The sequence below is a fragment of the Dermacentor silvarum genome, chromosome 9, assembly GCF_013339745.2.
Source record: "Dermacentor silvarum isolate Dsil-2018 chromosome 9, BIME_Dsil_1.4, whole genome shotgun sequence".
NCBI lineage: Eukaryota > Metazoa > Arthropoda > Arachnida > Ixodida > Ixodidae > Dermacentor > Dermacentor silvarum.
In genome coordinates, this window is record NC_051162.1 from 118520492 (window position 1) to 118543257 (window position 22766).

At 46.4% G+C, this 22766-nt stretch overlaps 1 protein-coding gene across 1 annotated transcript in view; it reads right to left on the reverse strand.

Moving 5' to 3' along the window:
• LOC119464161 (uncharacterized) overlaps nt 1–20256 on the reverse strand; it is a 66307-nt gene extending 46051 nt beyond the window's left edge. Inside the window, exon 1 of the mRNA XM_037725012.2 lies at nt 20047–20256. Within this exon, the coding sequence (XP_037580940.1) occupies nt 20047–20128 (82 nt within the window). The 5' untranslated portion in view covers nt 20129–20256. The remainder of the gene's footprint in view (nt 1–20046) is intronic.
• Between the last annotated feature and the right edge of the window lie 2510 nt (nt 20257–22766).

A 22766-nucleotide genomic window follows, 5' to 3' on the forward strand; every position in this document is an offset into this window, starting at 1 on the left:
ACGTGCCTGTGGCAGAGCACGCTTTACAGGAGAAAAATTAGTGGTTTCGTGAGTTGTTTGCGAGACAAATCCTTATACGAGGTCTAGAATTGTAGCGTTTCCTGGGCTCTTACCTTTACGGAGCTTCACGGCCTGCAGTTGTCTGCGAAGCGCACAGTTTCTAGATTCTATATGCATGCATTGGAGACATGAATAAGTTGTATCGTCCCGGTACGATATACCGTAGTCCTACAGTTAAAAAAAAAAGAAAAAGGTTTGGTGTTCTAACAGCGTCTCCTCTATTTTTTTCTATGCCAGCAAGATGCGGCCGATCCAACGGTTCACCACCCTCTCCTATTAATATTTCCTACTCTCTCCCGTCGGCTAGCGCTAGCGCCTGCTTTACGGTCGTGGGGGAGAGTACCCTCTGGGTGGCGCCGCGGAAGTTGGAGGAAGTAATCCTGGCAGACGCGCGAAGCGCCTACCGCATCTCTTCCGGGACGGCAGCGGCGCACGCTCATTGGCTCAGACGCACGCGTGACGCATGCAGTCGTACCCTCTGGGTAGCGTCACATCGCGGCAACTCACTGAACTAAGACGGAGAAGCGGCTCCCATTTCAGAGCGGGCGATTGCACTGGCGTTGAAAAATTTGCGCTGTTACCCAAAGTTTCAAGATGTACCAACTCGCCCAAAAAGAAGTATTGATGAAAAATAGAGGAAGCGCTGGTTCTAATAACGGAAGGGAAACATTTCGTACATCCTTCAGGATGAAAGCTAATTCTAATAAGGTAATAAAGCCACATTGGCTAAGGACTATTTTTAAAGCGAAGCATTATATGGCTGGGCGAAACGAAAAAGAGTCTGTCCGTCGCCTGTGTACAGAAAATTATCATCGTCAGCATTGGCTCGAGCGTCGTCGTCTTCTTCCACAGCTGGCTGGTTGGCTCGTGCTCGGGCTCGGCACGCCCTCGTACCTCTGTTCCCGCGTTCCTCATCGTCGTCTGCTTCCACAGCTGCCTCTGCGTTGCCGTTAATCGTTTCAGCGTAGGATTTCACTTCTCTTCTGTCGTCGTAATGGGGAAGCCGCGTTTACGGGGGTATAAGCCATTGCTTAAGGGGGTATGAGCCATTCATTGTCTTACGTTACGGAGAGATTTAATTTTGAAGTAATCTAATTTCGAATAATCGCAAGCGGCAATGGCGGGTGAATGCTGCTAACCAGCCCGCCGAGCAAACTCGGGACATCGAACCTAAGCGTCAACGGTGGTCTTAGGGCATACCGTCAGTGAAGTCGTTTTCTCCGTCGCAGCCGAACGTGTGTGTAACCTCACTAAGAAACACAAAGACGTTACCAATAAGTGAGTAATACTTTAACAAATCGCCGGGATTAACGCAGTCATAAACACCGGGGCCGCACGTTTCAGCTTCGCTGGTTAACCATCTATACGGAGTGCTTGGGCGGTGATTTTTTTTCAGCACACGTGTAATAATGTAGCTACACGTTTATTAACAAAGGTTTCTTTTTATTTGTAACTGGATGAGCACGGAGGCAATGCATATTGAACCAGGACCAGCACTGACTTACAGCTGAAGGTTTATCCCTTCGAAACCACATTCATATATGTGCGCCCCCCAGGGTAACGATAAACCAGTCAGGGACTGAAACTTCTTTTTTTATTGCGATAGCAATTATATGGACACTCAAAAGCAGATTTCTGCCGTCGGCGTCGCCGTCGCCGTCGCTGTCGCCGTCGCTGTCGCCGTCGCCGTCGCCGTCGCCGTCGCCGTGAGGTTCCGTATGACGTCAATGGAGATAAAATCGTCGCCGCGCGCCGAACGCTGTATGTGCGAGTGAAAGGGCGCGAGGGGCGCGTCTTTCACGGGGAGTGAACGCACGGCGGAGAACAAACGCGCGTTCTGTGCCGTGCTCCCTTAAGGGCTGCAGAAGTAGGCGTCTCTTTCATCCTTTACAATCACCATATATGTAGAGCAAACGTGCCTTCTTCCGACGCACGAAAGGCCGTGGGGAGAGGGGGAGGGAAGGGAGGCGACGTTTAGCTGCGGCACCAAGTGCCTATTTATATCAGAGGCTCCGGCAACAGTCACCAACGCCGCACGCATTTTGAGCGAACGCGGGCAAAACGCCGACGGCGTCGACAACAGTTCTGCGTGTTGCCGGTGCTGCTGCATGTCCAAGTTTATACAGCTGATAAAGCTGCTATCATTACTCCGTATAGCTCTCTTCAAATTTGCTATCGCAATTGGTGCTTCACCTTTCAGGTGAAACTGCGACAACTTTTTTTTAATCAGTGATAGCGCTGCCATGCTACTACGTCCGTTTCCTTCTCACTTTCGAAAATATGCTTCTGTGACATCCATCTGTGACATCCTTCTGTGACTTCCATCTGTGACTTCCGTCTGTTGCCAATGCAAACCTGTGCCTGACTAGGCAGTTCTGCGCGCAAATGCTCTATTCATTAAGACAGCAGTAATCACGGCCGGCAAAGTCTGGGAGTGTTTGGAAAGAAGGCGTCGATAAAAAAAATCCAACTAAACCATCTTTACAACCGGCCGTCGTATTTGGATGTATTCTGCACGCAACCATGCTTGCCGGGAGAAATACGACTTGCCGTGGATACCGACCCGACTGTCGATAAATCCCTGTAGCTATAGCGGTGAATCCTCCCGAGGCTAATTTATCGCGACGTGCGCTCGAAACCTAGTGAGCCAGGCGCCACCGCCGTGTGCCTTGCACGAAATAAAAAAAGTCCAATAGAAAAAAAAGGGGGCAGAAAGGAATTGCACATATAATAAAACGTATTTTCTAAGTAACGATTCGCTCCGTTGCTGGAAGATTTATCACTGCGAGCCATCCCGAAACTGAGAGAGCGAGACAGGACAAGGGCGAAGTTATAGCACACATAAAAAGTGAATAATAATAATAATAATAATAATAATAATAATAATAATAATAATAATAATAATAATAATAATAATAATAATAATAATAATAATAATAATAATAATAATAATAATAATAATAATAATAATAATAATAATAATAATAATAATAATAATAATAATAATAATAACAGTGGAAACTAAACACGAAAAGTGAGCTTATTTATTTGGCAGACCACTTCCGTGCGGCGTTATGAAGATTTATATCAGGTATCAGGTGAAACTGCCGTGGGTCCAAATCACGAGACTGCTCAGAACGACTTTTTTATTTTTCCCGCCATGAGATGACAATGGCTTCCGTGACTGTACTAATAAACAAACACAAAACAGATCCATAGTAGCGTTTTGAGACGCCAAACACGCTGGAGGAAAATTTCAGTTGGGGATGGTTAAGCAAGCTAATCGCTAATTAATTAACAACTATACGAATAAATTTCTACTGAAAAAAAACATTGTTTTTTGGCACGAATATAATCTTACAACGAAAAAAAAGAAGGTGAACCAGCTATAATTTTCCTCGATGTGCTGTGGTGCCAGGGCTTTGTGGGGTTAATTATTGATACATTGAAGGCTGTGTACGTCAGTTAGCTTCATACTACGCGCGTTTTCGTGGAAACCACTGCAAAATCATAGGGAAAAAAACAGGCAAAGAACAACATTGAGCTTTCCTGTAGATTGCATGAATGAGTTTGGGCCGCCAAACACGCAGCGTAATCGTCGGGCGTTCCAGAAGGGCGTCTCAAGTCACCGTAAGGAAAGAGACAGCGATAGACAGAAAGAGAGATTGAAGGAAAGAATGAAATAGAAAGAAAACCAATTTGGGCTTCCACTTTCTTTCTTTCTTTCTCTCTTTCTTTCTTTCTTTCTTTCTTTCTTTCTTTCTTTCTTTCTTTCTTTCTTTCTTTCCTTTCTTTCTTTCTTTCTTTCTTTCTTTCTGTTGATGTTCCTCGTTCTGATATAGCGACCGATCCAGGGCGAACGGATATTAGGGCTATATTGCCCGCTGCGGCTTCTCCCGTCATCTCTATTTATATGCTTCACGGCGCAGGTTTAGCTTGTCTATTCTCGCTTCGGTCGCAGTGTCGTTAAACGATATAAAAAACGGTGTCTTTTACTATCTGCCTTTATTACGCCATTTTTTTTTGAGGCGGAACGAAAGGCACTCTTCTCTCCTTCCCTTCTTTTGTACGCTTTACGGGGCAGCTTTAGCTCATTGTCTCGTCTCTCTTCGAACTTTGCAGTGCTAAACGGAAGGGTGTCATTTACCGCTTCGCCTCCTTGTCATCCATTACCACCCGCTGTTTCCAGACGAAAAACAAAAGGGTGTCATTGGTGTGTGTTTTCTCACCCTGTTTTTTTTTTTTATTGCGATAGCAATTATATGGACACTCCAAAGCAGATTTCTGCCGTCGTCGCCGTTGCCGTGAGGTTCCATATGACGTGAATGGAGATGAAATCGTCGCCGCGCGCCGAACGCTGTATGTGCGAGTGAAAGGGCGCAAGGGACGCGCGCTTTCACGGGGAGTGAACCCACGGCGGAGAACAAACGCGCGTTCTGCGCCGTGCTCCCTTAAGGGCTGCATAAGTAGGCGTCTCTTTCCTCCTTTACAATCACCATATATGTAGAGCAAACGCGCCTTCTTCCGACGCGCGAAAGGAGGTGGGGGGGGGGGGGAGGGAAGGGAGGTAACTTTTAGCTGCGGCACCAAGTGCCTATTTATATCAGAGGCTCCGCCACCAGTCAGCAACGCCGCACGCATTTTGTGCGAACGCGGGCAAAACGCCGACGGCGTCGACATTAGTTCTACGTGTGGCCGGTGCTGCTGCATGTCCAAGTTTATACAGCTGATAAAGCTACTATCATTACTCCGTATAGCTCTCTACAAATTTGCTATCGCAATTGATGCTTCGCCTTTCAGGTGAAACTGCGACCACTTTTTTTTTTGGTGTGATACAAAAGGGTAAGTTTACTCCCGTTTTCCCCCGCATGCAGTTACAGCGCCGTACTCGGAGGCAAAGCGAAAGGGCGTCTGACTCCCTTTTTAAACCCTTTTATACGCTTTACGGCGCAAGTTTACCACCTCGTCTTTTCTAACTTCGAACACTCAAAAAAAAGTAACTCCCCTTGAAGCGTATCTTTTCCCCAAACAGTTATCGTCATCTGCCTTGCGTTTCCTTTCTCGAAAACTCTGCGCTCGCTACTTTCATGCAAAGAATGCAACGTTACGCTAATAACGCGCGAAAATAACGGTAACACAAGACAGTTTGTAGTTAGATAGTTCGTAGAGCGCCATGGTTCAAGGAGAAAGAAAAAAAAAAGAAAAAGGAAGGTGTCGTTCGGCTCTCCTTTCACACTATTTCCCCCCCGCAAGTTTAACTTATTTTATTTTATTTATTTATTTGCCGATACTGCAGGCCCTTTCTGGGCGCAAGCAGGAGTGGGTACATGTGCACCAGGGAGTATAGAAACAGTACAAAGCATAAGAACTAATAAAGACAAATCATTATAGAAACGCAAACGCTGTAGAAGTAGTATTTATACTACAAGAAAACGAGAGAGAAAAGAAAAAAAAAAACAACACTCAGCTGGTCGGGAATGTGAACTATTACGTCTCCGAAAATGCCATTGTCTCTATGTTTTTTCACAAAAGAGTCACATGTCGTGCAATTCACTAGTGTCCGGTAATTTGTTGCAATAAAATCTTAGTTTTCCACTTCGAGCTTCTTGGTGCAAAACAAAAGGGTGTAGTTTGCCGATATACACCTTCGCCGGCTCATAAGGCGTTATACTGCAAGAAAAAAAATGGATCCGCTTGATTTTCTTTGTTTACCCTTCTCTTTTTACCACTCCTCGTCGGCAAGCCTTAGGGTGCCTCGTTTGCTGTCTCGCCGGCTATGATGATGGCGGTGACGACGTGGCGAAAACATCCGCTCTCCGCGTCCTATTATAGCAGCCCGCGGGATATGTGCACGAAGGGGCAGACTCTGTTTACACGGGAAACTCGATAGGCTTGGGTACCGCGTCATATAAAAGCTCGCCAAAAGCAGTCAGGGAGAATGTGCGACCTAATTCGTATGACCCGAAACCCTCCCTATATAAACGCATGCCTAACCAGGCTTTTGTCGAATATACTGAGTATGATGACTTGTATTCTTATACCTATGGCGTACACGTTAAAAAAATCAATCAAAAGGACCCTTAGCGTTGGCTCCCTGACTATGACTTTCTGCCGCTGACCGCGAGGTGGCGGGTCGATTCCCTGCCGCGCAGCGGCCGCATTTCGATGACGTAAAAATGCGAAGACACACATGTTCCGATGCTATCTTCGGCTGGCCGTTATCGAGAGCACTAGATCACTCTGACACGCGACTCCGTACTCAGCTGGTTCGAAACGGGTTCGGTTGGTTTCATCCATGCTATCGGGCCCGCTGCGAGATGTCGCCGAGAGCTCTGCCATCACGTGACACCCGCTACTTCCGTTTGCTGAGTGGCGAAGGCGGAAGTCATCACTTTTTTTTTTCTCGGGTCGGTGCCGTGCGCAGAAGTGAAGTGTTTCCTGCCTAGCGGAAACATTAAAGCATCCCTCATTCTAGAACGTTTCTCCACTTGGCACTCCAACTCGACCCCCCAAAAAAGTAGAGTAGAGATAGTAGAGATAGTACAGATAGCAGCTCCACCGGCTCGACAAAAGTGGTGACTGGGCTTTTTGATCATCCACGGCAATTCTTGAAAAGCGTGGCGTCCTCTTTGCGCGAGGCAACGGCGATTTTAGAATACGGAGGCAAACCTCGTTTTTTTTTTACTTTTTTGCAAATGTATTGCGAATATTTTTCAGTCACATGGAGCGGCGTTCCGCATACAATCACGAAAGTTACAGAACGGCGTTTTATATATTTGAACTGTTTTACTTTTTGCTTTCACACGAAATTATACACACCTGGAACTATGTACCAATGAAATTGCCGATTATACCCGGGACAGTGTTCCGCATACCTGTATTTAATATCTGGACTACCCTTCCCAAAACCTGTTACTGGAACCGTGTTTAGAAATATGGGACGTTATCCCAAATGCTTAATTTCGGGATATCATCCCACATACTTATACATGGTTCCTGTTACAGGTGCGTGGGACAATGTTCTAAGTAATAGATACAGGTATGTGGAACACTGTCACGGGTATAAGTGGCTATTTCACTGGAAAATAATTCCGCGCATTATTGTTATGCAGGTTTAAAAAATGTAAGAATTTCAACTATTTGGAGCCGCCTTTCAAGTTTTTTTTGCGATTTTATTTCTAAAGGTTTCTGTTGTCTGTAATGTTTGAATTTTCTTCTTCCTAACTCAGTTCTAGGTACATATATGAAAAGGAGAAATTTTCAGAAATTTCCAACTTCTAGCGTGAACCTAACTAGAACGAGATTAAGAATGCATTTTGCCTCTTTCTTTTATACACAACAACTGCGATCTCCCCTAAGTCAAAGAAGAAAATCACTTAACCTCAGTGCCTCCACTTCACCTTATCTTCATAACTTTCGGGCTTACCAGATCGCCAGAACCAAACGCTGCTTAATAACACCGTCCTTGGAAAGAAACAAAATTTATAATAACTATAAAATGGAGAGGAACAGAAGTAGAACCGCGTCACTGATCAGAAAAAGAAAAGAAACCGAAGCTGAGTAACCCGAGGATCCATTAAGAAGCCGCCGCAGGTATTACGGTCGGTGAAAGCCCTGGCTTTTGCTTAGTTCTCTTTTTCTCCTAGTGGTGGCGTGCGGTCGAGTGAGGCTACCTGTTAGTACTGGGTGATTCAGAAGCGAAGCGTTGGCAAACTCGCCCCACCGCTTGAGAGAAATGCATATGGGGAAGCTCGCTAGGGTTGGAGCATTAGGGACGAGAACGCATGGCTTGAGTGCCGTCCTTTACTACGTTGAACCACTTCCGCGCAGTATGGAAAAGGTTAGAGCGCGCGTCAGCGAACCAGTAACGACAGATTCGATCACGTGTTCCAGAGAAGACAGGTGTACGTACCTGCCCATTTTGTGCTGTTAATCCTTCCGCGAAGCTTCCGTTCAGTTGGCGGCGCCTGGAGGGCTATCATAGGTGGACAGTAGGGGATTCAGCGAACAACGGTGGAACGTTTGTTTTGTTTCTCTTCTGGTTTACTTAGGGGATCCATAGGCTTTCGATGCACTGCCCGGAATTCGTGTGAGATTGACTGTAAGCCTTCGCGCCTTCATGAAGGTGCGCTGAATCATTAATGCGAATGGTAATAGAGAACATTGAGTCTCTGAATTAAAACAAAATATCACTGAATTCTTGGACTTTATGTGCCTGAACTACGGTTCCGGATATTCTTAAGTGCCTGCTACGAGAAGTTCCAGCGGTAAAAAGAGCCACCTACGAAGGCGGGCGTTGTTAAGAAGAAATTTATGAAATAACTTGTCATGCAATGCACAGGATGCTAGGGAATGGCATCCTAAAGTTCGTAAACATTTATGATGTCAAATTCGTTGAGTTGGTGTATAAAAGCTTTATTGAATAACTTTAAACAAACGCGCCTGTTTAAAGGAATATATGACGCGTTGAGCGTGTACGGAGGGTCTGTGTTATTAAATAACATCTATGCTGTTCAGGACTCGTCACTGTTATGAAACAGAAGTGCTGAAAGTCAGTCTTACTATATTTAAGTCAGGGAGTTGATCCACTGGAAACCATTGTACGCCGGCGATATGGATGATACGTTTGAGTAGGTGCTACATTTTTCTAAAATGTTTGATAACGTAACGTCTTTAACGAAGGCTGCACTTTCAATTGAAATATTGTCATGCGTATATCACCCGCTTGCATACGGCTTAAGTTTCTATGTACAACATGACGGTATTCGTACAAAGGCTGTGGAGCCTATGTTGCTGCCGAGCTGATTAACGACAAGGCTCTACGTTCGCGTCGTGAGTTGGACTCAGTTTTATATAAGAAACGTTTTAAACGGAGATGTACGCGCTCGAATTTATCGTAGAGAAGCGATCTAAGATGAGCTGAAAACGCATGCTTATGAATTTATCGCCGCCTATTAACTGTAGACAAACACGAAGGAAGCTCATCAATGAGTTTAGTTAAGCTTGTCAACGCGTGAGCGTGTTATTCGTTAACGTTAAAGAATGTCTGCCACGGAGGACACCTATCGCTGAATCTATAATTAGGTCGGAAATATATTTTTCTCCAATTTTCGTTTGGAGCAACATGGGCTCAACTATTTTTGTCGAAAGCGCTCCATGTCGGCCAGCGCGTGAAGCAAAACGAGAACGTCAAAATTCATTAAGCAACCAGGAGCATGACATGGCGAATTAGGCCCGCTCTATACTCGCGCTCGATGCGTACAGAATCGCTAATGTGATCATCACGATGGCGGGTGTTATGTAGCGATAGTGTAGAGAGGAAAAGGAACAACCCGGCGAGTTGTTTTTTTCCCCCCTCGAGTCATTACACATTCAAAACGACGCCCGATGGTATCCGGAGTGCCGAAGAAATTACGCCCTCTGTCGGCGCTGGTGGTAATTACGGCACGACGTTTGCATTCGCTACAGGGACTGTGCAGTGCATAAGCTCTCGTGAGACCCATGGTATTGCGCGAAGATGACCCCCTATACAACTTCCCCTGCGTAATATTTTGCGCTACAGGGTCGTGAAATTCGATCAAGGTCGAAGTTGAAAGGTCGCGTGTCTATACGAGATAGGTCGAGAAGAATTGGCAATCGGAGTGGCCTGATTCTGCGGTAGTCCCGACCCTACGAAGTAACAGACGTAGAAGCCAGAGAAAACGTAGGGGAATTTCATTACGACGTTTAGATTGCCAATAAACACAAAATCGAACTCTCCTTATGTTTTCTCTGAGAATGAAGCTAGGGAAAACATGGGAAAAGGTAATAGTTAAGCTTGCATTTCAATGAAACTCACCATTTAACTTTCACCACGCATTCTGTGGGTATACTGTCGGTTAATTGGTATGTGGCACGACACCACGGAGAAAGGCGTGGCTATAGCAATCCGCACTAAAAGCCTTGATAACCCCCTTTAATTAAAGTGATATTGTATCAGCGTAAGATACTTAGCATGTTCTTGTAATTTTTATTGTTGGATTGATTTGATTGATGGGCTTGTGTCTATTTGCAGATACTGCGGAAAGTGCGGTTCTGTTGCTATTTCTTTTTCTTCGTATATTGGCTGTTTAGGCACGTTGGCGAAAGGTAGATTCTCGGAACGTTTTTTTTAAATATCACCCCTCGCGTAATCATCCTCCGATCATTGAAAAAGAAATTGTAGTTCGTGGATAGAAGCCGGATATAACGACAGTCTCCAACACTTGCAATTTCATCCCAAAAACAAATAAAAATGAATCGAGAGGCTGCCGTGAACAGGAGCTACCGCGTTCCCTCTGAGCACCTCTTCGGAATCACCAGAAGTCCGGAATGGTGTCCGTTGCGGCCGCGCGCAGATCGAAATTATATTTAATGAAGAACTAGGGCAGATTGATGAGAATCAAAGGATGGCTGAAGTACAGAAGCGTTTTGTACCTCGAAAGCGTGGCAACGGAATGGAGGAAGAGGTCAATACACTTGGCAACCAAGTACAGGGTAATTGAAAGTGTAAATGCGCAACCAGGAGTCATAGAAAAGGAAGTGGGAGAAACACAGACAGCAAATAGAATGCATAGGGTGGAAAAAATAGCATGGATATATAAAAGAATGACAAGGGAAGATCATAAAGGAAAGTGTTTACCATGTCACAAAGGGCAGTGCCTTGCTATTTGAGGCTCGAGCTGGTAGCCTAAGAATAAAAAAAAAAAAAAAAAACGGCACACCGGAGGAACTTTTTGTAACAAGATGAGGCGTATGTGCCTGCTGCTGCGAAAATCCGGAATCAACTCAGCACATCCCAATGGAATGCGAAGGGATTCACCCAGTGAGACCCGTCGGTAACATACGCCTCAGAAGGGCTGAGATTTAGAGCCGATGGAAGCATCAACCAGTCAGCAGTCGAGATAAGCGACATACGTTAGAGTAGTGCTGAAAAAAAATCACCGACGATTACGATACTCCAACACGCGAAATTTGAGCCCAGCTCTATAGGTGTTTTCATTTCGCGATATATTGGCCGGCGCGGACCATCTGTCTCGTGCGGCACGTTGCAAACGGAGCGCAGTGGTGGCGCGACTGCCTCGCTAATCGGGAGATCGCGGGAGGCAGCGCGTGGGTGACGCGTGGGTGCGATTCACTGCAGCCGCCGCAGACAGACCTCCGCTCATGCAGCGCTTTGTTTCCGTATGTCTGACGCTCGCCACTCTGGCGTCATCTCGTAGCCATCGCCGCCACAGAGCCCGTCTTGCGCGGCACTACGTTTTTCTTCTGACGCTTTCGTCATACCCTCCTCCTCCTCCGTTTTCCTCATTGCACTCTCTTCGCTATCACCGTCTTTCACCCCCGGCTGCGCTCCGTGTTCGCTCTTTCATCCTTCGCTGAGCTCATTCGCTCCGAGAGCACCGACGCTCTCAGAAGGAACGGACGCCTAAGAGCTGCGCTCTAAAAAAACAGGAACGAGGTTGATAGGACCGTATGCGTTACCGGCATAGGTAACTGTGCAAAGCAGATATAGAGGTTGTAAAGAAAAGAAAACATGTTAAGGAGCGATAGGCAAACTGCAAGACGGATAAGCATGTATAAGTTACCTGATTAGCTAAAGCAGGTTAGGCGACTATTTCATCTCCCCGTTTCAAAGGAGATGCCAATGAATGGTTATCGTCATCGTAATAACAATCATCCTTATTGCGCAGCGTTCACTTCGCGCGCAGCGCGCGTTGCACACTCGTTCGGCATCGAGCTAGGTTGCAATCCGATGTTTTTGATGCCAGTCGCGCCTTGCTGCCGCGTAGGTAGCGGCTTTGCTTTTTTTGATGCTGTTAGCTTTCTGTGGCTACTTCGGTCACATTTAGAGCTCAGCTCTAAAGTTCCCGTTCCGGCGGCGAGTCTCGGCGTATACCGAGCGACCGAGCCCAGCAAAAGATGGGGAGGAGGAAGAAAGAGAAAGGCAGAAGGCAGGGAGGTTAACCTGAATAACGTCCGGTTAGCTACCCTACACCGGGGGAATGGAAAAGGGGAACAGAAGATGACAGGGAGAGAGAGAGCAGGGAAGGAAAGAAGGAAATTAGCGGTGAATTCGCTGACGCGTGTGATTTTGCACTATTAGTCAAAGACGTTCACACAAGCCCGTCGTCCTCAAGGAGCGCAAAGGCGCCTTCACCGCTTTGCAGGTCGACGAGCGAAAGGGGCGGCGTTCCAGCAGCACCTGCACGGAAAGCGACCGATTGTCCAGTTTTTGTAGCGCGTTAGCAAGTTTTTGTCCTTCTGAGTCACTATCGTGGACAGTGGCGCAACAGGTGGTCGATAGGTTCTTCGGTTGCCGGTCATTCCAATTAATGTAGAGTATGCTGTTGTGAAGGCAACTCCTAACCAAAGGCGACAGAGAAGCGAAGCTTCAGGTAGAGGAAGTCCGAAATGGAGGTCGCCAGCAAGAGACGAGAGCGAAAGCAGCAGATGATGAAAAAAGCGGCGAGAGCGAGGAGAGTGCGAGGAGGAGGGTGCAGCGGAACCATGAGGCGGAAAGCGGAGGAGGGTATGGCGAAAGCGTGATAAGAAAAGCGTAGTGCCGCGCACGAGGGGCTTTAGGGAGTATCGCATTAGGGAGTATCGTAATTGTCGGTGAACTTTTTTGGTCTGCCGGTGTCTAACCTCTTTAATGACGGCGCTCTGTAATTGCTGCGAGCGCACTCCACAGCTGTTGTTCAGCGGATAAAAGTGAGAATGCCTGCTGTTCTAGCTGACGTGAATATAAATTTAGAGCCTGCAACAGACGCCTAGGCAATCGCGCCGTAGTTCATTCGAAGTCATGTATGCTGAACACTGATTCTACAGTGCCAGCGGGTCATAACTGGCTGTGGTTGGGAGGCCGCGTTTAGTAAATCTTTCTTTTGTAGCATACAAAGCTGTCGACCGTGTGGTCTGTGAACGCCAGCGGGACAAAACGGCCGCGTTTAGGGAAGGTTTCTTAGTGACGGCACTATGGCGTACGCGTCTATTGATACGATTAACATTCGTTGCCTACTCTGCCCCCTTACAAGTAGTAAACAACAGTCTTCAGTCTTACGGTTTGTCGATACATTGCTTGAATGCTAATCGCAATAACGCCAACAGTCATCGTGAGAAGCGTTGTGTTTCCGGTGCCCGCATTCTCTCTGTTTGTGTGTGTGTGTGTGTGTGTGTGTGTGCGTGCGTGCGTCTGTGTATGTTCAAAAGCTGGCAGTCCAACGTTTTCAGATGTCCTTGAAGCGGCGAAAGAAACGAACGTGTTTGTTTTTCTCTATGCCCAACAGGTTACCGGTAAAACCAAGAGAGCGCTTGTTGACTCTGCAAGGCTGGCAAAACGGGAGAAGGCTATAAATAGAGTGGACCGAAAGCTGACACCGATGGTCGTCGTCTGCTAAAGGCGCTTCAACGATAGTTACATCGAGCGCTGCTCGTTTAGATTACAGCCGACGGTGCTGTTCCCAGTAAAAAAAAAAAAAGAAAACCTCGCGTCGCGCTCGATGCAGACCCGGTTGTTTTCGAAGATTATCGTCCGCATCTTTTGCCCAACAAAGAACCGAAAAGGACATGTATAACCCATAGTAACTAGGAAACAGCCTAAGTGAAGGGAAAACAATCGTAATAAACGGCAAACCTATAAAGCGGAAGCATCGTATAAATGGCGGACGCTTTACTGAGGGCTCCGAGTCTGACGAATCGTGTTTTCCTGTCGCTGGAGAGTCAGAGAGCCCTCAGGACACTGCGTTCTATTCGTTGTGCACAGTGTGTGCTCAGCTTGCATTATTCTGTCAAATATTGGAATGTGCCTCGTGACTCTACGAAACGTGTCTATCACTTTTCGTCGAGCGACATTGAAAAGCCTGCACGTTGTGTCTATCGTGGCGATTGGTTTGACCAGTCTCCGAGCAGCGCCGTATAGAATTCCCATATCCTACTGCGAAAGTGTTCTCAAGGGAACGAAGCTGCAGATGGCGCGGGCACCGGCGCGTAGCTTCTTGAAGCATGACGAAGTCGCTTAAGGCTGATTCACACTAGGCCGACACGAGAACGATTTTTGTCTGCGGGCTGATGACGCGAGCACTTTACAGGACGGAAAACGCTGTGGCCAACGGTTTAAAGGAAGGAAAACGCTGTCGCCAACAGTCGGCAGACCGAAATCGGTGCCGTGTCAGCCTAGTGTGAATCAGCCTTTAGTGTTGTGTTGACGGCATCTTTTGAACCATTTGTCGAGCGATCCGGGAATTTACTCGCGACGGGAGCGACGTCCGAGGCGGGGCGTCGACACGAGACCATGGCACAGATCAAGCGTTATGACGGTATGTTTTGCTTTTCCTTCCAAGATAATCTAAGCAAGGCAAACAGATTGGTCGCTTTCAGCTTCACGCTCGCGCACAATACCAAACTGCCGCCATGCAGGCTAAAAATATCAGCCCGCACACTTATGAAAACGTTGTAACAGTATTTGAAGTGCACCGGTTTAAGAGACCGCCTATAGTGTCCCTGTACATCGTCCCACGTTTACTCAGTGCTCATTCTCTCCCTATTTTTCTCTTTCTATTCCCCCTTTCCCTTAACCCTAGTGCAGGGTAGCAAACCGGGCGCTCTTCTGGTTGACCTCCCTGCCTTTCCTCTCCTTGCTCTCTCTCTTTTGTAACAGTATCGGATGTTACTGATAATCAGATAATGACCCTGTATCCCAGTGGCAACGAATGTTGCCATGATGTAAAATACATCTGCGAATATCATGTGTGTCGCTTAACTTTAAAATACCACTTTTGTTTTTCGCGACACTTTGACGATTCAAAATATACCTCATAGATGGCACTATCGGTCCTAGAACCCCAGTGGTTACAATACCGACTGACAAATTACCCAAGGCGACAGAAATACCTGCTTGCAAATGAAAGGCAGTAGTAATAACTGTTTGCAAATGTTTATCTTCGCGACGTTGGCTTACTCGAAAAGCTCTATAGGAAATGCTTTATGCACCACGCTAGAATAACCGAATGGGTCCACATTTTTCGTCCTGCTTGTTAATGCGGAGCATTATTTGCCTCGTTCTGTGAACCGTGTTGGACTGCACATCTCTGGGACCTGCGCACTTTCCTCAGCACTTTCCTCGTAGGACGTTCGTATAAATTGTGCGACGTTGTGCTGACTTCACGATACGCTAGCGACCCACACACACACAACTACTCAATTTACACAGACCCGTTGGTCCACCTGCTATCGCTTTGCGGAACCCCAAACGATGCTAGATAGACAGGTATATGCAAAATGCTTCGCATAACATCGATCCTCAAAGTGCGTGGCATCTGCACAGTTTTGTTTTTTTTCTTATCTTTTTTTTTTTCGTTTCGTTCCGTCTCCTAGGACTTTTCAGTCTTACATCCCCTCACTCCAAGCGAATGTAGAATTTAGGCAGCTTTGCACAACACCGGTACAATTCTGTGCATTTCATCGAATAGCCTTCTGTGTCCTTGTTTTTGAATTACTCTAAGAGGGATATATATATATATATATATATATATATAAACTATTTAATGGCAGAAAGGTGGATAACTATTATTATAACTTGTTCGCTTTAGTCTATCTGTGCCCTCGTAGCTCAATTTCTCAAGTTTGCTCGAATTATCGTCTACAGTTTCTAGGAGACCAAACGCACGATCGTCTCGCGCAGAGGCCAACGAGACCAACAAATCCCCGGTTACCGTAGCGTGCCACAAAGCATGTATACATGCCCAGTACATTTTAATATCTTAAAGCAGAGCTTACGAGAGTCTCATAGGCTGCGTTGTAAAATATTCAAATGTCCTGGGAACCTACGTACTTTGTGGTACGTTACGGGAATTTCACCAAGGTGTCCAAGTTGTTCTCTGGTAAGTATAACCGCGAGTCATTCTCGGCAACTAATTTTGTTCCTGAGATGTCACTTTTCTTTTTTTTTTCTGTTCCCCATTTAGTTACGGCAGGACGTACGGCCGCCGCTTGAAAGATGGCGCGACGTGCAGATGTCCGAAAATTCTCGCCCTGACATACAGGGGAGCTATACTTTTGAATAGAGGTCATGCCTCTATCAAATTTAGGTAAAAAAAAAAAAACGTGCGCTGTTTTCGAGCGCTACTTTAAGATATGCTGCTGTCATGGAATTCCATCGTTATGTTTTTTTTATCTCCGTTCTCATTCTGAGTATTTAGGTATATCTCGCATCGGCCATCTTTCAAGCGAGATTCGCAAAGCTGCGCTTGCGAGGGATGGCTGCTGAAAGAAAGGACCTAACGTCGACAAAGAAGAAAATAAATTGAGCGACGTTCTGGCGAAGGAGCAGATTGCGCGGATCGAGCTAATTAGGCACTCGCTTTGTGAAGGTCGATTACAAAGGCAGATACGAGAGGACGAGGTGTGAACAAAAGCGATCCCTTGTTAAATTTTTTTCCCACTTATCACGTGTTATCTAAAGACAATGGTTCTCTAATGCAGTAGAGATTAATACAAAAATTGGCTCTGTAATTGAAGTTAGCGCACCTCTAATCGTGGTGCGCAAAAAAAAATATCAGTAACAATGAAAACAAAATAAAGTAAAAGATAGCAAGAAAGCTGTCCTTCTACTTATCAGAGGACGAGGGAAGAGAGTTTGCGAGTTATCAATAAGTCTTTCAGTTTGGGGAAGACGCAAATGGAATGACTAGCAATAATTTTGGGGCCGCGTGGTGTTCTTTTACGTTCACCTATACGCATGTACATTTTTCATTCAGCAAGTACCAACCTTTCGGATAGAATCACGGGAGTCTAGGAAAGAAGCTTGAGAAGGCTCATAGGGAACGCTCAGCGAGCGATGGAAAGAAAAAAAAAATGGAGGACACTTAAGATTCGCCTTAAGAGTGGAACGCGATAGCATTCAAAGATCCCTGAGTGTTTTCCAGGCTTCCCGGCAACTGCAGCTTTCTTTTTTCTGCACCTACGCCTCGGCGCGCCGCTGCCGAGGAGGCGAGCGCCATCTGGGGTGTTTTTGCAAGGAACACCGACCGGGGCGCACCATTGTATGAGTGGTAGAAATGCTGGAAAAAGGGTTTGTGTTTCCGCCTAACAGAATTGTGTTTACTCGTACATTCAAATAATAATCAGACGACCACACTGTACTGCGGCACGCGAGATGATACCGGTGGAAAAGCACCCGAGTTTGCCAGCGTACAATGCGAGTGGCATCTATCTGTCCGCTTGGTCAAGAAGACTGTGAAGTAAGCAATATAAGAACGGGAAGTGGCTGGGGCGTAAATGTTCTTCAGGTGATGTCAGTAGAATTGGCATACATTTTTGACCAGGAGTATAACTTCTCCTTTCTAGTTTTGAGCGGGATGAAGGATGTTGTGTTGTGTGGCGGTAATTTTTTTTGTACGTGCAGCTGGTTTTTCTGCAATTGGTTATGACCATCTGAGGCTCGAAATATTGTAAATAGTTCCTGTACTTATACGATTTCATTCCTAGTAATAAATACCATTGACAAAAAAAAAAGGCTGCCATGGCACACTTGTTTTAGCACTCGGATTCAGACCGTATGATCGTGGGTCCAATCCCAGGTTTGACGAATGTTTGGACATTCGTCAAACATTCGTCAAGGAAATTGTGACAAATAAACGAATGCACGAATGAGAGATTAAGACTTTTGATACACGGACTGGCCAAGGAAGGGCCAAGCAGTGGCCTAGTTGCGCGTTATTAGTTGATGTACTACACATACCACCCAATGCTTTTCCAAGAAAATCTTCATTTCTACTGTCATGGTGAGCTTTGTATAAGTAGTACAGCTGTTTAGTTCGCGCTGTTGTCTTGAGAGGTTCTTTGTAGCGGTCAGTTAAGGCTTTCGTGTAATGGCTTGCATGTTGGGTGCACATTTAACTTAAGAGTTATGTATGTACAGTAAGGTGCGTGCGTATGTTATACATGTGCAGGATATGTTCACGTATGTGTTACATACAGGAAAGTATTGGTATGTGCCATATTCCAATAATTTCCCGGGAGCGACGAGCGACACGTCGGTCGGCCCCATGTCGTGGACCGCACCTGTGAAAATAGCAATATTTGGCGCATGCGCGCCAGTCGTCCCGATGGGCGAGTGTCGTCTGCTAGGTGATTTCAACGAATACGACATGTCCACTTCTGTTTATCAGCGCTCCTATCGTTTGTGCGAACGCTCATTGCAACCATCTTGTGCGCAGGAGCCCGTAAGCGCATTTCTGTTTGCGATAAGTAGCAGGGGCTACGTTGAGGTGAACGGAACAGCCGAGCGCACGATGCTCAAACATGAGTGTGCTCTGTGCGCATGCGCCTGCCGCTGTTACTTTCGTCGCTGCACCCCGCGACGCAGCTCTAACCGTGGTGTGTGGGTCGATGTCTCCACGAGATTAATAAGCTCTTGGGGAACTGTGCATAAAATACACGATAGCAGCATATATGTGTCAAACACTAACTCTTTATCAGTAGCTGATGACGCTTAGTGCGCGAACATCTGCTTTTTATCATGTAAAGGAAACGATTAAGACAGCATTTCGACCTCGTAACTGCTATTCACAGTAAAGAGCGTCTCAGTGCCTGTATGCCGTGCCTGGGAGCCCCAAAAGACTACAAAGGTGACCAGAAGGTTGATTTACAAATAGCTGAAGTCAAATTGGTTATAGATTTACTTGCTTTTCGTCTGTTATCCGTCTGTTCTTCGTCTGTTCGCTTGTCCTGCGTCTGTCCCTCGTCTGTTCGCACTGATAACTGTGAACCATGGTTTACAGAGGATACATTAAACAGTAGTAATATGCGAACTGGGGCCGGTGCATCCTCTAAAATGTTCGAAACAGCGTGAAAGAATGGAAAATACAGAAAGGTGACGCAAGACGGTGCTGAGTCTGAACAGAATTTTTTTAGACAACAGAAAAGAAGAAGAAAGGGATGATTTTTACCTGGCGGGTGATAACAACATACGCAAAGCAAATAATTATAAAATTAACTACATGTAAGCAAATAACAAGCAAGAAAGGCACCACAAAACATTTACAGCCTTGTGGTAACGACGCACATAAAATGCTCTATATATGTTCGCACAATATTCTGAATCGTATTTATTGTACTATAAACGAGTGCACGGATGAAATATTAAGCTGTTTTGATACTGAACTGAAAACGAAGGCCACGCAAAAGTGCTGGGTAACAGCTTTGGCTGTAGGGCTAGCATGGCCATAGTTAGCATGTATAATATTTCTTTGGAACTAAAGAACATTCGCACTTCATTGTTGACATTAGTACACAATGCGTCATTTGTCTGTAGTATATAGTCACTATCAGCCCACCTGAACTGGTTGTAACACTGAAAGGTACTTATCAGTAATGCATCACAAAACTTTAGCACAGTATATTTCCCTTGATGACCTTTGAAATAATAGTAGTAGTAGTAGCACCCTTAATGACCCGAAAGAATGTCTCATCACTGCCCACAACGCAGAGATAATTAGAAACGGTAAACTAATCACGCATTGTCGCATAACTACCGATGCCATTCGTGGCAGACGACTCCTAGCATCTGGACCCGCAAAATTACGAAAGCAGATGACGCCGCTTCTCACTAAACGGTCACGCACTTTCACAAAACGTCAGTTCATTGTTCTTTTCCTTGTTTCACAACAACATTGCCGACAAACCGACAAAACAGAAGTAAGTAACGATTCTCAGCTGCGTTCCAGCGGACGTTGCCCTTCGAGGGGCAGACGACAGACACGACGCAGACGGCAGATTAAACGAAGAAACAAATCTAGCCAAATAAAGAGCCGCACGTCGAACATACGAAACCGAGAGAATAGCGTGGGCGGAGCGATGTACACCTCTCGGCTTCACTGCAGTGCACACGGTCAATACGGGGCAGCCAGCTTTGCGAGACGAACCGCGCGAGGATCACATTCGCCCCCAGAAGGCGGTAGAGCTCACCGGTTCGGTTCGGGCCAGCGCAGATGGTGCCACGCAGCAAGACCGCCAAGAAGCAGACGGAACTGATCACAGCGGCCGCCATGTTTCAGTCGGCGAACCGGAGAAAGAGGGACAAGAAAAAAAAATGAACGGGAAAATAACTGGGAAGAAGGGAACTCCGCAGCGGCAAGCTTTTGATCCCTCTTTGGAGAGAGCGCGGCAGCCGGCAGCGTTGGGACGACGGCGTCTTGCGGCGGGATGGAGCGTCGGCCCGATGCGTTTGCTCGGCAAAACGCGGGAAAGTTCGTTCCCTCTCCAGCCGCCGCAGACGCCACTGGTATCTCGTCGCCTAGCAACGGCGCATTCCGACTTAACGGCGCTCCCTCTCGGCACTTTCCCGTTTGGGGAAGAGCTGTGCGGGAGCAAGGGAGAAGGGCGCAAATTGTGCTTTGCCGTTGTCTAGAGAGATGGCGCCACCTGCCTTCATATCGTCCGGGACTCTTCTTTAGCGTGATCAGCGGGGGAGTATGTGAAAAAAATTAAATGATGGGGTTTTACAGTGCAAAACCACGATATGGTTATGAGGCATGCCGTAATGAGGGACTCCGGAAATTTCGACCACCTGGGGTTCTCTAACGTGCACCGAAATCTAAGTACACGGGTGTGGAAAAACAAGGGGGTGATGGTGGTAATACATGAGGAATGCTTTAGCAAGGGTTTTAAGAAACAACGCTTCCTAGCTCGTCAATTTCGTTAATTAGCTGAATACGTATTAATTTTGTTCAGAGGCTTTGCAGCAATTTTTGGGGCAGTCTTCCTACCCTGCTTGGTTCGGTCGCCATACTGCGCCAGCCCTCTTTCAGGAATTTTCAGTACCATGAGCGACATCCTTTAAAGCCTGATTGCCAGATGGCGCCACATAACCAGTAGAAAGTTCGCTCACCATTTTGTTCGTCGGTCCATTCCTTTGAGCGCTTTATTTGTATGGAAGTGGAACCGCCTGCTATAGGCTGGGACGGAACTCAAGAAGCCACTGAACATGGATCTGAATGGATGGACATTATGACTCAAGGTGTCAAACCGAAAAAAAAATATCACGGCTTGGTTCTAGTTCGGGTTCAACGAGCTGCGATTCCCTTCCGGTTCAGTTCCGTATCGGAGAAATAAAAAATTATAACTGTTTGCGAAGCGGTCTGGAAACTGGTTCAACGCAGCCGATTATATCCTACCGCACGACGATAGAGCGCATAGTACTATCGACTTGTCGTCATGGTGCGTGCACAAGTTTCATCAAGAGGAGGCATAAATTTACGAATGAATTACACAGATATGGGGGGATTTTCATGTACATATTAAAGACTGAGGTAATTAGTGAGAATCCTTGCGTCAGCGTAAGCTGTGCGTAGCTTCCACATTCGTTACTTTGGCAGGAGCAGAGTGAGTTAATTTTTGTTTTGCTTCTGGCTTTTTATTACAGGACTACTGGTGAGCGAACAGTGGCATGTGATCTATGGTGTCGAGCACAGCGTCAATTCACATTGTATGACATAATTCCAATTTCAAACTTCAAGTCTGATATTTCTCTCAGTTTGCTGCTTCTTCAGAAGCAGGTGAGCGCATTGATGCTTCTGAACTGTGAGCAACGATGGTTTGTGTGGAGCCATACCTTTGTTGCTCATCTTGCACGTGCAACGTAGTCTTGCGCTGGTTAAGGGTGCACAAAGAAGTCGAAGCACGCACATTGTGCCCCACGAATAATTTCTACAGCTCACAGAGCATTGCACTCTGCTTGGCTAAGCACCAGAGAGAGAGAGAGAGAGAGAGAGAGAGAGAGAGAGAGAGAGAGAGAGAAAGGCAAAGTAAAGACAGGGAGGTTAACCAGAGATTATCTCCAGTTGGCTACCTCGTACCGGGGAAGGAGTAAGTGGATGTGATAGTTGCTAAGCACCAAACGTGCATTGGACCATGGCACGTTGCAAAATCATATTTCACGTGCCGTTTACAGTCGCGGTTACCGCTCACCGAGAAGGTGACAGCACTCGTTAGCGAACGCAGTGTTTACGGTTACAATAAGCCATGCAGCCCAACTTGTTGATATCCCTCATCGGGGAGATCGTCTTCGCCGCTCTCCGTATTTTTCTAGTTTATCTGGTTTATCTAGCTTTAGTAACAAGTTGACCTAACGAGCGTCACCGGAAATGTCGATTCTGCGGAGCCCCTTGAAACGACTTTTCGGCCATGGAACACAACTGACATGGTCGACTTCAGAAGCGCGAGCGTCTCTGCTGAGGTGGCCATGGTTACCAGCACACACGCATCGCCTATCGCCATTCTCGCACACTTCGCAACTCGTGGGTCTTAGCAATCTGCTAGTAGCGAGCGCTCATTGAAGAAGCAGCTATTCGAAAAATTGTGCAAACACTTGAGCATCCTTTGTCATTTTATATGCTTGAATCATTCCGTTCGGAAACGGTAACCCTTATCTTTTTTTTTTTCGTTCAGGTTCGGTTCGCGTTCAGGCGCGTTCGAAAAATACCGGTTCGGGTTCGGGTTTCGGTTCCGGCTCGCGTTCGGCCCACACACTGATTATGATCATCTCCTTTGATACAGGACAATGGCTGAGGCCAATAAGGTAGCTATTTTTGCCCTTCGTCGGCGCTTATTACCGGTCATTAAAACCGATGGTTCGTGCTTTAACAAAACCGTCGAACTTGTTACGAGTTTATTGCCCTCAATACTTA